Source organism: Sinocyclocheilus rhinocerous, unplaced genomic scaffold, assembly GCF_001515625.1.
Source record: "Sinocyclocheilus rhinocerous isolate Xijiao unplaced genomic scaffold, SAMN03320098_v1.1 scaffold387, whole genome shotgun sequence".
NCBI classification, from domain to species: Eukaryota; Metazoa; Chordata; class Actinopteri; order Cypriniformes; family Cyprinidae; genus Sinocyclocheilus; species Sinocyclocheilus rhinocerous.
This window is the reverse complement of record NW_015651557.1, coordinates 1,606,632-1,624,752: the sequence shown is the minus strand read 5'-3', so window position 1 is coordinate 1,624,752 and position 18,121 is coordinate 1,606,632. Positions and strand designations below refer to the sequence as shown.

At 36.3% G+C, this 18,121-nt stretch overlaps 1 protein-coding gene across 1 annotated transcript in view; it reads left to right on the top strand.

Moving 5' to 3' along the window:
• LOC107713183 (neuron-specific protein family member 2-like) overlaps positions 1–16,732 on the top strand; it is a 27,041-nt gene extending 10,309 nt beyond the window's left edge. The window contains exons 4-5 of the mRNA XM_016518618.1: positions 14,204–14,314; positions 15,597–16,732. Of these exons, the coding sequence (XP_016374104.1) occupies positions 14,204–14,314; positions 15,597–15,788 (303 nt within the window). The 3' untranslated portion in view covers positions 15,789–16,732. The remainder of the gene's footprint in view (positions 1–14,203; positions 14,315–15,596) is intronic.
• Positions 16,733–18,121: the final 1,389 nt, after the last annotated feature.

Here is an 18,121-nt window from a genome sequence, read left to right as displayed (position 1 = left end):
ATTATTATTATTATTATTATTATTATTATTATTATTATTATTATTATTATTATTATTATTATTATTATTATTATTATTATTATTTCTGTTGTTTCTAGAAGTAGTAATTTTGATAATAGTCAATTGAAAAAATATAACAACACACACAGTTTGTCCACAGAATAATTACACATTATTAAATAAAAAGCGTCCCCGCACGAACCTCTACCTCCGCCAGCGGGACCTCAATTTCAGACTCAGTAAAGTTTTTTTTTTTCTTTGTGCGTCATTCTCAAGCATAGAAATTCAGATATTGGTGTCTGCTCTTTTATATGGTAATGATATTAATTAGGGGCCGTTTACAAGGCAGAGATCTGACACCAGTCAGCTGCGCACAATTTCAAGATAATTTGCAATTTATAAATGTCACATCTGGAAGAGAGGCATACGCACGTGTTTTTGTGCGCACATTATTTCGCTCGGCATGTAAACATCTTTTTCTGGGTGCTGATGGATTTTTCAGTGTGTGATGTTGTGATTAACATCAAAACTGGAAAAAAATCAGAACTCAACTCAGTTTTACATTGCATCGTCAGGTTTATAGAATAACCTGTTTTTGACAGTTGTCAGTGTATTGTTTTGCATGTGAGCTGTAGGAAAGTTTTTTTTTGGCCCGTGGTGCTTGGTGTCAGGGGTGTGGTTAAGGGTTGGGAAGGTTTCCCGCCCAATCGGAATTCAGTAAACTTTAATTTTTAAAGGGCACCTATTATGCAAAATCCACTTTTGCATGGTGTTTTGACATAAATGTGTGTTGGCAGTGTGTGAACACAACCACCTTACAATGATAAAAATCCACCCACAACTCATTTTTTAGTCCCCTTTAAACCATGTCAGTCTCACTAGGCCTGCCGTTTTGATTCTCATGCAGTGTGACGTCACATTGTATAGGGCCGGATATATATATATATATATATATATATATATGTATATTTAATATATCTCCAAAGATGAATTGTTTAGTACAATTTAAAGAGTGATGATATCGGCATTCGAGTTTGAAGTTTTGCTGCTCATCTGCTGTGGTTCCTGTTACAGAACAGCAGTGTTTTCTCCTGCCCAGCTCTTATCTGTAATCCACTCTTTGGTCCAGTGAAATCACAAAATAAAATGCATGCAAATGCAGCCTGCTTCTCATTTTTGATTTATTCAAAAAAACAAAAACAAACAAAAAAACACATTACACTTCAGCAACAGAGTTTTACTCACCAGATGAGCAAGTTCAGCATAATGTTAACACATTGTGAGCTCGCATAGAGCTATGACTAATGAATCTGGATTGTGTCCACATTATAGTGTGATCTAATACAAAATGCAAATTACTTTCTCTTGAGTCACACACTTCCTGCATGTGCTGTTCTAATGGAATTCAGGCAATACCCAGATAAATTATGTATATGAATACCAGACATTATTACTTATAAACCTGCACTGGTAATAGACGAGAGAATGAATCACAACGAAACATATTTCACTCTAAAATCAAAAGAAAGTTTTGATTACAAATTTGAATAAAAAATTATTTGATACCATATGACATCATACATTTTGACAGCCTTCATTTATTTTCGTTATGATACAACTTTACAGGACATGTCCAAAAAATGTGCCAATGCTGGTAAAAATGTTCCAGTAGAATGGCAAAACACGCATTTCACTGTATCTGACTACACAGCAAAATGAGTTCACATTATTCTATGACACTGTTGCCTCTCTTGAGCAAAAGCCTCTTACCTATGCACCTATAGGGTGCTTGGGGAGCAATTAGTAGCATGGAGCAGCTCTCCCTACTGCACAGTTTCTCTCTGTCTTTCTCTGTCTTTCAGCACACACTGTTAGCAGGGCTAATGGCCAAAATGCCTACAGGCTCACTGGTGTGAGAGACACGGCCCTGGAGAGGCAGTCTTGTTATTCTGCCATATTGTTGATTACCCCCTACAGAAGCCTTCTAGCTCTACATTGGATCAGAGAAGTAGTTAGCACATCGCAATAAGACTACACTTGAGAGGAAGTTAGATTAGCACTGCAGTATAAATGACAGATACAACTTCCCTGTAAAAAAAAAAAACGCCAAGGATTTTCCAGAGATTTTCAATCGGGTTTAGATCAGGACTCTGGGCTGGCCATTTCATTATTTCAGTGTTCTTAGCTTCAAGGAACTGCTTTAGTTGTATTTGAGCTGAAGCTGAAGTATTTGAGAAATCACAGATTTAGAATGACCAACTTCTCTTGCAGTGGCTGAAAAGTAATCCATTTGTCCTTCATCTGGACAACCTCCTGTCACAGGGTTTCAGTCACCTTAGAGCGGCCCGCCATCTTACAATCTCAGTGAAAATTAGAGGAATGCTGCTAGTTAAATAGGGTTTATTATATAATTAACCCTTGTCCGTCAATTAAAAAAAGTTACACATAGGTCTATAGTGGACAAAAATGTCCATGTCAAAAAACTGTCATAAAAATGTGAAGCTTGGGAGCACAGAGTTAAGTTTGGTCTCATTTTAAAGAAGACCCATGGCAGATTATTGTTGAAGTAAAAAAAGTTTAAAAAGTGAAACCAAAAAAAAAGTGATGTTTAGGTTTATGAAAATGATTTATGAACGATGTTTTATATAAAATATATATTTTATGAAACATGTTGAACTCTATATACTGCTAGAAAATCAAAGCCATAAATATAAACAAGTTGTATTCCAAATTTGAGGTTGATATCTCAAAAAATGAGCTTTCAGTAAGATTTTGTTTGGGCGCAGTACCAATTTTCCCCATTTGATGCCAGCAAAACTCTGCTGGTGCACACAGTGGTTGGCTTTGTGATTTGCAGTAGAGTTTTTCTCTCTCAAATATTACAAGAACTAAGGTCCTGAGAGGAACAATTTTTTGTACCTAGTGCAAAACAGATTTATTAAAGGAAATGGAAGTGAAATAGTAAAATTCCAATAAAAATACTCACCTGTGCCAAAATGTATGCAGTTGGCAATAACACAGGCAAAATGATCAAAAAAACAAAACTGAAAAGGACAAAAATGTCCAAAAGGTCGCACAAGGGTTAAAGAAATTATTTGCACCAGGTGCCAGATTAACACCAACAATTTGGAGGTATCTGTAAGTGTTCTCTAATTTTGATCAGAGTTAATTTTCAAATATCTCATTTAAGTTTTTTTTATACCGTGCTTCACAATACAATTACATGATGAAATATGCTTAAAAAATTGCCCTTCTACGCCTGCTAGGAGTATCAAGTGTTCAGCTGGCACAACCAAAATGAAAATCAGTGCTCAGTTGATACTCTGAAAGACCAAATACTATGAGATTCTCAGGTTTTAATATTTCTTAGAGCTGTTTCCTCTGTTGCAGTAAAAAAAAAACTGTCTTTAGAATTCTAAGATAAAAGAGTAGCTCAAAAGGGATTTTTTTTCTCAGAAGCTCTCTTTTCTTTTGCCTTAAACATTCTGAAGGATTCTCCGATAAATAGTGTTTGTCTTTTAGATTGTTCTTTTGTTCCCTTCAATTTGGGTATCTCCAAAGAGACCAGCCTAATTGGCTCATATTAAGATACAGTAATTGGAGCTGAACATGACATTTCTGTCCTACCCCTGAGGAGAATTCTTTCATTTGTGTCACTTCTCCTTTTATGAAATGGAAAGGGATTTCTAGCCGTGTAGAGAGCCACACTACAAAACAGTGTTTCTGTGTTAATAGTTGTCGAGATTGTTATGGCTTATTCAAAAACAGTTGTTATGAATATGTAATATTCATGGTAATTAGGCCATAATTAGATAAAAAAAATGCTTTACGGCATGTTTTCAGTGTGCGCAGAAATTAATGCACTCTAAAGAAAACGTTGGTACACACTTCTGCAGTAAACACTTGACTACAGTAGATGCTGATTACTAAAACTGGAAAACATGGCTGATAACTGATTAATCATAGATTTTATTATTTCTTTTGGATAATGCTCAATATATAATGACTTAACCATGAGATTATTTTAAATTTAAGTTTATCTTTACAAAGGTGTAATTATATTTATATGACATAAAAGTTTCAGAAGACAATGACATTAAAAGAAAGTACTGTTTTGAAAATGATAAATGAAAATAAATTTGGAATGTTCTGCATAGACAGATTGTTGCTACGCTAGCGGTGTAATACTATAATAAAGCTATATACATACATACACACACACACACACATATATATATATATATATCAGTGGCGTTCCGTCCATATAAGCTGCGAATGCTCTGCATACCCAGGCCATCTGAGAGAATAAGTTTACGGGATAATTCATATAAACATATAAGTTGATCCCTTGTTATTTGAAATGTAACTTAAAGCTTAAAGAGTTAGGAATAAGTACGTACAATGATTTATTTGCCAAACGGCAGTAATTTTCTTTAAATCTACCAGTTGCGGTTGCTTCCGGGCGAGCGGATTCTCCGCAGCTTTCTCGCCTCCGCTCTTGTTGCTATGACTCGTCAGGATTACAGCGCGTTCTCAGTGATTTGCTGGTCTGCGGCTGATTTAATGCGCGAGGTAAGCTGTTCGCAAAGCGCTCGAATAATGGATAAACTTGAAATGATAGAAGAAGGATTGGAGATGAATTTCACTCAGCATACTCGGTTAAAAAAGTCACCGCTCGCCACTGATATATATACTTTTTATTTATTTATTTCAGAATTTAATAGAATCTTTACTTAATCTGTCATATTGGATTTCATTCATGCTTTGAATTCTGGAATTGCCTTTTCTGCGAAGGACATGCGATTCTGCCTTTACATTTCTAAAACCAGCTATATGCTGTCTAACATATGGAACAACATTCACATCAGGTACGTCCTGGTACCTGGAAGATGGTGCCTTAGGCAGTGAACAGAGCGAGGCCATATTTTCTTCTGAGAGAACAGACTGGCATTGATACTTAACAAATACTGAATTTTGTTCCCTTGATGCCTAACGCGTCAATGATTTTCCCCAGCCTCTCCTCACCCTGTTTCACCGCTGTGTGTCTATAGCAAATGCTTAGAAACAGATGAAGTTTAAGATTACAAATCCCAAAACTGTTTTTTTTTTTTTTTTCTCAAAATGTCTGTGCACTTTTCCTCAGTTAATCTTAAACGCTCAAAAATACAAGGTGGGAGGAGTGGGTAATTTGGAAAGCAGATGTCTGAGGTATTGTTCATCTAATAAAAATAAAAGCTGGATATCTTCTTTAATGCTCTGTGGTTAGCCTTGGCACACATCTCATAACAGAGTTACTCTGGGAAAATGAGTCTTCCGCCATCTGAAGCTCAGGGATGCATTGATTTACTTACTGACTGGTATCACACTGCTTTGTGGGAACCGTTGTTATGCGGCAAGAGTAGATGAAACTGAGAATCTCAGAACCCCTGAGGAAATTGTGACGGATGGGCTGCTCACACATATGGAGTGGAAAGTGGTCTGTCTGTGTTTGTAGGCGATTGTTGCAGTTGCAGAGGCAGTAGGATAATGCCAGGAACAAGGGAGACTCATTGAACCACGACTACAGTATTCCAGAATGAAAGCACAGGGATGCTAAGACAGATTCCTTTTATATTAATTGCAAAAAAAAAGACAAATGAGAATTTTTGAAACAGGGCCAGAGTTTTGTGTAAGAAAGCCCAATAATGCACACTATTATGTTATGACTTAAAAACTATTTTAACATGCTGCGAGATTGGAAAACTGATACTTTTAAATGTTTGTGTCACATATACAGCTTCATTTGTATGGGTTTTTAATGCAGTAGGTTTGCTCGGTAGCTCACATGATATGGCGTTGCACTTGTGAAACTGCCACGAAACTGCATTTAGGTATGTAATATTGGTGTTGCTGAAACATTGCCACAGGCACATATTTCCAATGAGCCTGGGTTAAGAGTTAGGGTCACTATAAGGTCAGAACCAGTGAATGCATTTTACAGGATTCATAGGTTAAATAGGTCATAGGTCTGACCCTCCATAGACAGCAATGCAACTACAAAGTTCAAGGCCCAGAAAAGTAGTAAGGACATCGTTAAAATAGTCCATGTGACATCAGTGGTTCAACCGTAATTTTTATGATTTTTTTTTTTTTTGAGTAGAACAGTAAAGAAGATTTTTAGCTGAAACTGTGGTCCTTGGTGATTCATAAAATGCAAGTGAGCGGCTGCCTATTTTTGAGAATAAAACAGCTTATCAAGGAACACAAAATGAATACCCCTGGCTCTTGACAATATATTGAGGTCTTATGAAGTGAAACAATCGGTCTGTGAAAGAAACTGAACATTATTGATAACATTATTACCTGTAATCCAGAGCCTCAGGTAGGCCTGGGCGATAAAACGGTATTGATATTTATCGACGGTACACCTTCTTCGATAACGATATAAAAAATTTTCGATATAGTGCACGATATAGGCACGTGCTATGAGTGCTATATACGCAGACAGCACACACAAACACAAACATGAGTGCTGTGCCTGCCTGTGATGAGGAGATTGTGAGTAAAGAATGAATATTAGTCGAATTTAAAATAAACATTTGCATTTGAATGCAAAAATAGTACAATCCAATGTTAGATGTGCGTCAGGGAGCGTCATCAGTGGAGCACGAGATGCGGTGATGATAATGTAAGTGACGTTGTAGTTTAATTTTTTGTTAGTCTAGCCCACGAGACACGCAGTTGCTGCGTTATTCATTCAAAATATTAGAGAAATATAGAAGCTCAATGCGTAGAAGATCTTGATTAGGTTAAAACGGAAACCAAGGCATTCACACAGAACGCATATTCAGCGCTTTTTCTAGACGGACAAATACATTTTTGTGGAGGTTTTTTCCTTTTCACTGCGTCTCATATGCTTTTAAAGGCAATCTGTGTGATGGGCGATTCGGCTCTTTGTATTAAGCAATGCATAAATACGTGATGCTGTTTTGGTCATAATTGTTTATGCAATTTATGAAATTATATTTGATTTACATGACTTCATTTAGACGTAATGCACGGTTTTTTTTATAGACAGTTACTTCCTTGCGTTGACAATTTTTTATGTGCTGCATTATTTTGCTCATTGCGCCCTCGGGAGACAAGCCAAAAGTTTAACCTATTTAATCTGCATATAAAACATTAGAAATTAGATATTTGTTTAATTTTTATTTAGTTTTTGACTGTTAAAACTAAAACATATTTGTTGTTTGTCTCAATAAATTGAGTTAATTTAAAAATACAGTGGTTAAATGTAAAAAAAGTGATGTCCGGTTCGCGAACGAATCATACTTTTGAACCTGTTCTTTTTGAACTATTTCACCAAATCGGACTCAACCATCTGAAAGTCAACAGCTCGACCAGCACAAATCTACAAGTTACTCACTTTTGGATGTCCCTGATCGTCACTATGACTCGAAATGAGCCAAAATACTGGTGTATATGATCCTATGATGCTGGTATTTACCAACTCATTCAGAGCTCCAGTTCCTCCAACAGTCACTGAACTGAGGTAACAGTTCCAACTCAGACTGAAGAACAAAGAGCGGCTGATATGCACATGCGTGAACCAAGCACTTGAATGAAGAGGCGAAAGTTTTTATGGTCTCTCATTGTTTATGTAAAAAGGTGAGAGTGAGGTAAAATTTTCTCTTTGCAGGATCTTAAAGTCAATTTTTTTAACTTTTATTTATATAAATAACAATGGCAATAACACTATGAATGAAACTATTAATCATCACCATCAGAGGAGGTGTCAGTTGTTAGTCATTCTTCCAATAATTCTTCCAATAATTTGGTTCCATTGTTTAGTATAGGCTATACTGTATATGGACCTGGACAAACAAGCATCCATTGTGTAGCGAGATGGTGGACCCTAATGACCAGAAGTACCTGATAGTAAGTGAGACTTGAGAAAAAAGTAAAATTCGTGGTGTCCAAGTGTAGACAGGTTTGTTCATTCAACATGAAAATATGGCAGTGTTGGATATTGTTCTTCTGCCTTTGACAAATTAAGATTGTGTTCTCAAATTAATATAGTATTCCCAAGGAAATAATATGACATGGCTACAGCATGAAATGATGTGGCTGTGAAAACAATATGTTCCAAATCTATCTCTTCCATAAAAAATATGATTTTTATATGGTAAATAAATGGTAAATATAAATAAAAACAGCAGTGTATAGGCCTAAGTATAGTTCTTTTTGTAAAAAGTATAACTTAGAAGTTCATCTAAACTCATTTTCAGCAAGAACGTGTTATTTAGACTGTCCTTGAAACACTCCAGTTAAGCTCTTTATATATAGCCATGGCTTATTCAGTTAGCAAAACTAGTAAACAAGTGCCAGACATATTATAAGCTGAAAAAATCAGTCCTGGCCTTGTGTATCAGAATACAGTGCCTAATAGACAAGAAGTAAATTAAATTGTGCCATAATTATGGTAATTATAAATGCATCTTTGGGGGAACAATCAAAACCATTAGCAAGGTTCTAACAAGGAAAAACTCTTTCAAACATGGAGTCACAGAGGCTGGCAAATGATGATCTGAACTGCAGAACATTCAGGTGGGAGAAGGCCATGCAGTATGTATTAAAAGGCAGCGGAGAGGCAGGGAGTATTATAGAGCGAGCATGATGGGCAGACAATAGAGGAGAGAAACAAGAGTATGAAAGAGGACAGACTTAACAGAAAAATAATAAAATGCAACAGCACTATTTTGTAGTGTTCTTGGTGTCTGGAGAGAAGAAAGAAGAATATCTGTTTTTTACTTGGTGCATGATATCAAGTTTGTTAAACAATTTAAACCAACATTGTTTAACCAATGTTACTGTGTTGTCTGGTTGTTGTTACTTAGAGATATTTATGTATATTAAAAGAATGGAAATGTAAAATAAGTGTAGACAATGTTATCAGAATTTTTGTCTATCCAACAGTAATAAATAGAAGAATGTAGACTTTTGCTTGTGAATGTCTAGTTTGGTACTAAGTGCTTTAAACAAAGCATTGGATGTCTTTTAAAGATTTTAAGCCTCAAAACTGGTAAAATGTGGTGAAACCTGGAATTATTTCATACTCGAAAGTTTACATTGTATAATATCAACCTGATACAACACAGCTTTGTTTTCAGACAGACTTATTTAAAAGCCCAGTGTATCCTTACTCCCAAAAACTGTAGTCAGCCAGTTAGGTTGGAGCTTGCCAAAAAGAGAAAGTGCAGTACTTCTAAATTTTGCATGCAGTATGCATCAGACGTTCTTTGGAGTGAGACTAAACTGGAATATGGAAAAGTATTTTAACATCTATGGGTGTAATGTCTGTACATCTTTGCATGTTATCATTTTATTTATAATAAAAGGTCTGTAGCCTCTATAGTACATGAAGAATCAGCATGAAGCTTTAATACTCTCAGCACTCCAGAGAAGATGAGATATTGAATAAATCCACCCTGGGGATTATGGTTTTCTGGACATAGATTAATCTGACCCCAAAAAAACAACACTAGGGACCAAGAAAAACAACATCAAAACACCCTACAACCTTGAGGCTCATCAGTATGTCACAATAATGATGAATAAACTATGTGACAAACATGAAAGCAGATGGTGGTATGTCTTGTGTGCCACAAACACATTGACATTTGAGTCAGAATGACCTCATTTTATGCCGATTCTGTCCCCTGTCTGGATTTGATTTGCCAGAATGAGGCTTTTTTTTATGGCTCCCTATCTTTCTTTTGTTGTGGATGGGGATACAAATATTTTAATGTCTATGAAGACAGCATTAATAATATGCAAAAATAATGAATAATTATTCATTTATTTATCCTGCAAACAACAGCAGGTGCTCAGATTGAAGCAAAAAGACAATTAAAGACTTTCCCCATCAAACCATAGCCAAATTTCATGCAGGAAAAAAAGGAAAAAAGGAAAAAAAGTAATAATAATAAAATAAATAAATAAATAAATAACTGTTGAAAATGTCTCATCAGGGGGTGGCTTAAAACACAAAAGTGGTTCAAATCTAGATGCTACTCAGAGCGTGAAAGGCACCCAGACATTTTGGCGCTAGTCCCACCACTTAGCATCATGGTACAAATGGGGCCAATTATGGCCAAGGACATCAGGCTGTACACTTGTTTAATCTGTGATAAAATAATAAATAAATGGAGAGAGAAAAACAGATAACGGTCATATGATTCTAAAATTAATCCAGCTTATATTGTGTTTAACATTTTACCTTTGCTTAACTGTGTGCTTCCATATCCTAAAATGAAATAGACCCTCAAAAATAACATCTGAAATGCTCTTAATGGTTTTAGATTACATGCATGTAAATTAGCATGATGCTAACAACATGATAATCTAATAATGTGACAAAAAAAAAAACAATATGGAGTGCTGCAGTGATGACTACATTACGCCTATACCACCATTAAGCTTCTGACAACTCTTTTTTAACTTTGAGTTAGAATACTTTGCAAGAGCACGACAGCAGTAAAAGCAGACTAGCAGAATAAGTTCCCTTTCGAGCGGTCTCTCCCATTGGGGAAACTCCTGTTTACTCTGAATACCGAAGCCTGATTTGTTCCGGTTCATCTAACTGCATGAACAAATGGTGCTTCAGTCCACCAAAAGGGATGGGGCCGACTGATATATAAGTTGGCTCTGAGAACCATTTAGTCAGAATTTTCTTCTTCAGCGCAAAGATCATCTCCTCGCTTGACTCTGAAGAAGAAGAAGCAGCAGGAAGCCCGAAGCCTACTTGCCATAGAAGAGCCCCGGCAGCAGAAGATCGCCTCTCCCAGTGCTTCCCCTGCGGCCATTCGGCGACTTAAAAGAGAGTGTGGCTCATGCAAGGAACCCATGCATGACTCAGACAGGCACAGTGAATGTGTCGCTTGCCTGGGCAATGCTCACACTGAGGCTGCGCTCACCGGGACAGACTGCTCTCACTTTCGAGAGCATGAGTCTCACCCCGCTTCGCTCACTGACCGCCTTCTTTCATGAAAACGGTCCTCCCCCGGAGACTCTAGCGTCGGTCAATTGAGTGGGTGATTTACAGGCACTGTCATTCAGTGCTTCTTGAGTTTGGGCCTAACGACTGTAGAGTCATCCTCAAACCGGCTATGTGCCTAAGGTGCTAACCACTCTGTTCAGAGCACAAGTCATCACCCTTCTGGCTCTTCCTAACTCAGAGGATGAGCAGGTCACTAGAGGAATGGCCTCCTCCTGGGCTTGGTCCAGCGGAGTTTCCAATTGTGATATCTGTGCGGCTGTCGGCTATAGCTTGTCGTCCACCTTCACCAGGTTTTATAACTTGGATGTCCCTGCCCTCCAGGTCTTGTTATGTAGTCCCCAGCCTAGTCACAATTGGCTCATGCTTATAGGAGCCCTCATTATGTGCACTCCAGGGCTGGGCTTTAGTTCTATAGTTATGGAAATAGTTCCATTTAAATTTTAACGTTTTTTATATTGTTTTCAGTACTTAAAGCTGCAGTCCGTAAGTTTTGCCTCTTTGTTACCATCTCTGTTTGAAAACCTGCAATTGCAGCTGTTTGCTGAATTATCTTTCTCCAACGCGGATGAATCTAATGTTTTGAGGAGTGTGGCAGTCGGTGTGGATATTTACTGTACTTTGCAATCACAGATTCTAGCTTATGTTTTGAAATATATGACCCAAATAAGAATTTTCACTGTATATTTTCATCTGAACAAGTAAGTAACAAGTCTGCCACGTTTGTTCTGACCAACTGAGGATAAAAGCATTACAATAAATCGCGCTACCAATGGTGATTTAATCTAAAGATCGGTTAGTTGATATCACATGAAACCATTATATTATTATTGTTATACTTTATTCTCAAATTGTTAATGTTAACAACATCAGCATTGCGTGACTATGAGTATAGTGTGTATAAGCGAGTAGATTTAAATTTCTGTACAGTCTAGTCTCTAATTGTCATACCACTCGAATTCCATATTAAGAAATTATTTTAACCCAAAAAGCTAATTATGCTCCCTTCGAACTGGTTTTCTTTAAAATACAAATCTTTGTAATCCCAGGCTATCTGTAATCAGAAGCACATTAAAAACTGGAATATAATTTAATTTCATTCACATGTGTTTCATAAACACATAGTCCTTTCTGGATTACAATCCGCCGTCAAAATGATACATTTTTATTATTCTAGCTGCTGTGAGAAAAGGCTATAAACGATCCGCCACCTGCAGGATCCTCACATGCGATAGCCTAGTAGCCGGGACAACTTCTTTATGTTTACAGAAGTGACGTAATGACGCAGTGCCATGCTCGAATTTCCCGCAAAAACCTACCCGTACCACTCAAATTAGAAAACATTATTATAAGTTAACCGTTGTGAATCGGGCTAAAGTAAGGCGATAGTTTTGAACACTGGCTGGTTATGTACTTATATTGATTTCGGATAATTTTTAACCAAAAAAAGTTACGGACTGCAGCTTTAATTAAACATTTATCTCAACACTTATCTCGGATGGATTTTGTAACTTCTTTCAACATCATCCTTCTAAACACTATCATATTATTTGATAGTCTTGGATCCTAGTTCCCAATGTCTAAAATATGTATTTTGTCTTATGGCTATGGCAGATTTTTTTCACTTGTTTTTCTTAAAAACAGTAAAAAACAAATCTGCCAGTGATAGAACGCAAATAGTTTTGCTGTTGAGTTGAATTTATGATTTATATATGTGTGTGTATGCCTTAGATTTAATCTATAATTATGTATCTTAGGAAGTAGCACAATGTTGCTTTCTGTTTTGGAAAAACCTTTGTATCTGGTGCCATCCAGTTCAGAACCACAATATCTGTAGAAAAATTTCCATTAATCTGATATTCACTCTCAAACATCCAGTTCAGTTATAACCCCTCTGTTTTCTTAAAATTAGCTACACTACTGTCACAGAAATAGTGTCCATGGTGCTGTGGATTCAGTTGTTAATAGTAATTTTGATACAAGATGGCAGTTTTTTATTGATTTAGCGGAAGGGTTGCTGCACTTTTCTGACAGCACAGGCATTTTTCAGTATCTTGGAGAGATCTGAAATATTCAGATGTCAACTGGTTTTCTCTCATTTATCTTTCATTTCCATTTGCATAATTCTTATAAGTCAGTCCTCAAAAACATCCATTTGCTGTTTCTTGGACTAAAAAGCTAAAAGTGGCCTGAATTTTTACAGAACTAATCACCCCTGACAAATTAGTCTGGTCTGGTCGAGAAATGGCTTCTTTAAGCCTGGGATTTCTAGATTGGACCACATAGATTTATTGTATGAGCTGCTTCATCGAGACAAATGTAGTGTGACAGATTGAACTGCATCCTGTGAGGTGAATGTACTTGAGGATTACAGTGATTTGAAAAAATTAGCGACAACAGAGATGTGATCACACTATTGTCACCATCTGACCGTTTAGCCCCAGTCCTGTCTTTGCCTTTGCAGAGGTTTAAAGAACCATCAGAGACCTTAAAATTGGAAGTTGTTTTGCATTTGTTTTTATAATTGACGCCCATGCAGTGTTGATGTTATGGCACACTTTTGAATTCATTTATAATATGCGAGAACAACCATAAATGTGTATCTTTCATGCATCCAACTTGGCAAAATATAAGCAGAAATATTTCTTATGACTTTTAAACAAACATTGGACATCAAACAGTTACGGTTACTAAATTCTAAATTCTGAATTTATCTTCACTAAATTTAAACAAAGATAAATTCACTTGAGAAGCAGATTCGCTTGATGTTTTAAGACTTATTTTCAGGTGCATTTTGAATATCATTTTTTACATAAATAATAATACAAAAATGAGCATGATCTTTCTTTGGTCGCGTTACAGTTTTTCGTACAAATTAAACACATTTTTACTGGTTTTATTCAAGCAATAAGATTTCAAATGTAATGTCATTTTTTCTGTTCTGTTCTATTCTCACAACTATCTTTGCAATGTACAAGGTTATGACCATTTGATCTAGATTTATACATTTGGCAAATGCTTTATTACAAAGTGACTTGCATTGCATTTCTTGCTTTTCCCTCATGACCTTGGCATGGTCTTCTGTTTGAGCTACAAGTAAAGTGTCAAGTTTTCTAGAATAGCTAAAAGGGCACAGTAATGAACTTGTGTCTTTTTTTCCACACACAGGTGACCATCCTCATCATACTGGCCTTGGCCTTTCTGTCCTGCATAGTGTTTCTGGTGGTGTACAAAGCGTTTACCTATGACCACACCTGCCCTGATGGCTTTGTGTATAAGGTAAGTAGATGAACACAATATTTCTTAATTTCTTCATGTTCTTCATTTATTAAACTAATTATTTCAAAACTATTTAAACAATTAATGCAATTAAATACTGTCTGTAATGGTTGTTTAATTTGACTAAACTACTAATGTCTGAAAATAAGACTAATCCATTTTAACTGTCAAATGTTACGTATCAATGCAGTTACTTAGAGAGAAATACTGTAAATATATACTGCTGTAAAATTCATATAGTTATTCAAAATGATATTTATGCTCTCTTTGTTTTTAGACAAAATTTCACAATATTAAAGGCCAAAAAAAGCCGAATTAAAAGACCACTTTGTACACTTTCGTAACTATAAGTACACTTTTAAAAAGTGTACTTTGTGATAATGTGAAATTAAAATTTTTACTTTAAAGTTAATTTTAAATCATGTTTCAGTGTCGTTCTTGATTATAATTTAACTATAGTGTTACTGAAAGCGGATGATGTCGGGAAACAGTGGTTGCAATTTATTTTTTTAACTCTGTTCCTGAGCATTATAACCCCAATTTGCTATTGTGTGCTGCGCATTTTACTGAGGACAGCTTCCACAACACGAGGGAGTACAGTGCCGGATTCGCCAAAAGCTTTTTTTGAAAGACGGAGCAAGGGGCGGGGCAGTAATGAAACACCATCTGAGCTGTTCGCCAATCACAACGCACTGGGACAGCTAACCAATCACAACACATTTTGTTTTTCGGAAGGCGGACCTTCATCAAAGCCGGAACTAATCGAGCCGTTTGTGCCAGGCTGGGGAGAAAAGTATTTTAATAATGTAAATTATGTGAAAAATTGGAACCACCAAGCATGAGAGCATGTTCTAGTACGCCCCCAAAACAAAATCAAGACTTTGTAAAAGAGCATAATAGGACCCCTTTAAAGTTAATATTTTTAAATGAATTGCATCTTCATTATTACAAATGTGTAATTACAAATGTATATAAAAACATGACATACAACTTTAAATAGAAATAACATTGAAGTATATTTTAGTTTACTGTAAATGTAACAATATTTCAAACACATATGAAGTAATTATGAAATTACATATAAAGACACTTAATATACCTTCTTAAATGATTAGTACATTAATCTATGACGACAGAATAATAGCGATATGCGTGATGCACATTTGTCCCATTGAAGCGCTTAAATGATGATCTTAAAATAATACAAATTTCTTATGCCGACAACAAATTTGGAGTCAAAATTCATAGCTCTAATGTTACATATTCCTGTTTTTTCCAACAGCACAAGCGCTGCATCCCTGCCTCACTGGAGGCCTACTACACCGCCCAGGATGCCAACAGCCGCGGCCGCTTTTACACCGTCATCAGCCACTACAGCATGGCCAAGCAGACCACCTCCCGCTCTGTTTCTCCATGGCTTCCCGCTGGAAGTGCCCAACATGATGTCAAGCCTCCCAACACAGACAGCCAATGAGATTTTCCATGCTGCTTTTTAAAGATTTGTCATCACGTACACCTGCATCACGCAATTCCCTAATCCCCCAATATTTCCACCGGCTCATTTGTTTCTTTTATGTCCATTGTTTAATTTTTTAGCTGCGTAGTTTTAATCTTATATTCATTTTTTATTATTATTTATTAATATTTGTTTTTGTTGTACATTTTTTTGTATTTAATACTCAACTATTGTTTGTACAAAGGCATGACTCTGCAATCTTGTCAAGCGGTTTCCCCACAATGTCTGTGAGTGTCAATGACCCATTATGGAAGCAGAATATCCATACGCCCCTTATGTAGTTAGGTAACAACAATCTTGAAAGGCATGATAAAACAGAGAGTTTTGTGCTTTTACTTCTGAAACAGCAGAAAATATACATACATGCTCTCACGTTAGAATATGAAAACAGACACCCTACTTGTTAGACTCATTCTTATGTACCACCTATTACAACATATTATTGAAATATTGATATAGGCCAAAAATAAAATGGCAAACGATCATATTGCAAATGTACAGAATGTTATGGTTCCTACTTTGAACCTCGATGTAAATAACTCATGAGAGCAATTACCCATGGTGTGTATGTTCGTCAGGCACATTGTAATATTCTCACTGTTTCTCAATGGATGGAGGTGTTTAGAGCTTTGCGACTTGCTTTAGCTGGTGTCTATGCTTGCATTTAACCAGAGGTGAAACCTTGGACTCTTGAGATGATTTGGTGAAATGTCTCATCTGAATTCCTGCCAAAGCTTGATTTTCTGCTATGTTTGGTCACAAGTCTGCTCTTTTTCCATTTTTATATTTGTTGTCAGAAAAAAAGGATTTTTGAAATCTTGTGCTGTTGTTAGTTGAGATGTTGCAAAGCATTGAGTATTTTTGATTGTGTATCCTTTAGGTTCAAAATAATAAAGATATTCAAGGTGTTCAATTGTCGTATCTTTTGGTTCTTGTTGAGTAGTGGATTAGTAGTGGAGTGTGTGTGTGTGTGTGTGTGTGTGTGTGTGTGTGTGTGATAAAATCATCTTCAGGCGAACTGGGAAATCTCAACAACACATCTTATAGGAAAGAAAAATCACAAACGACATCTCGTCAGTATCTCCATTTTTTCTCATTGTTTTCGTTGACACTATTGAAATGAAATGGAAAGCAAACCGACATTCCAAATTTTTGGTTTTATTATAAACAGACCCACTCTTTTCAAAAACAAGAGTGCTTAATTCTATTTCATATGCACTTCTAGTTCACATCAAATCTTACAAGTATATTAAAAACTCTGCTTGCAGATAATGTAATATTGGTGAAGTAGGAAGTCACTTAAGTGTACTTAAAGAGAGTACACTTTCATGACTGCAAGTACACTAATAATGTCTAAAACATTTACTTTAAAGTACATCTTAAAGTATGATTTTACAATCATTCTTTAAAGAAGTAATTACGGACATAAATGCAAAGATGGACTTAAGTCCTATAACCAGTGTTGGGAAGGTTACTTTGAAGGTTACTTTTACATATTTCAAATGTAATAGTAGAGTAACTTTTTTAATTACTTTATTAAAGTAATGTAACTGATTACTTTTGATTACGTTTTGATTACTTTTCTAAATTTCCAATGAATGTTTTCAACAGTTAATCATTTTCAAACATTTACACCAGGGTTAACCTGACAGTATGTGCTCAACACTGATTGCTGTCAGACTTTCAAAATCCTTCATCACTTGAATTAAGATGATAATAATTGAACACATCCACCACAAAATCAGACTTTAGTACCGCCTTTTACTTTGAGATAGACTCCTGAAACATTGGTGTCTTTTTGAAACATTGGTGTCTGTTTGTATATGATATGACGATATAGTTTTCTCAAAATAAATTGTAAAATGGTCATGAAATGACTCATGAGCAGTTCTAGAGATTATGTTCATGTGTTCATGTACTCATATACAGTATATTAACGCCCCGTTCACACCCTCAGCGACACACAGCGACAGAGCGACATAATCCCATTAATTTTCAATGGAGAGCTGGCGACTTCCGGCGGCACGAGCGACAGTGACCGTTGGCGACGGAATGTGGGCGTGTCAAGCGATGCGAGTCAAGCGACAAAAGTTCAGAATTCTTCAACTTTATGCAAATAAGCAGCGAATTTCGCGAGCGACAACCAATGGGAGTGAAGTCAGTGGAGAGCACGTGATTCATCTGCTGTAGTGGAGTGTTACGGGGTAACTAGGCAACCAGTAGTGGGAACGCCCACTAGCGACCTCAATTGCCAGCCACAAGCGACAAGCAGCGAAAAAGTCGCTGGCGGT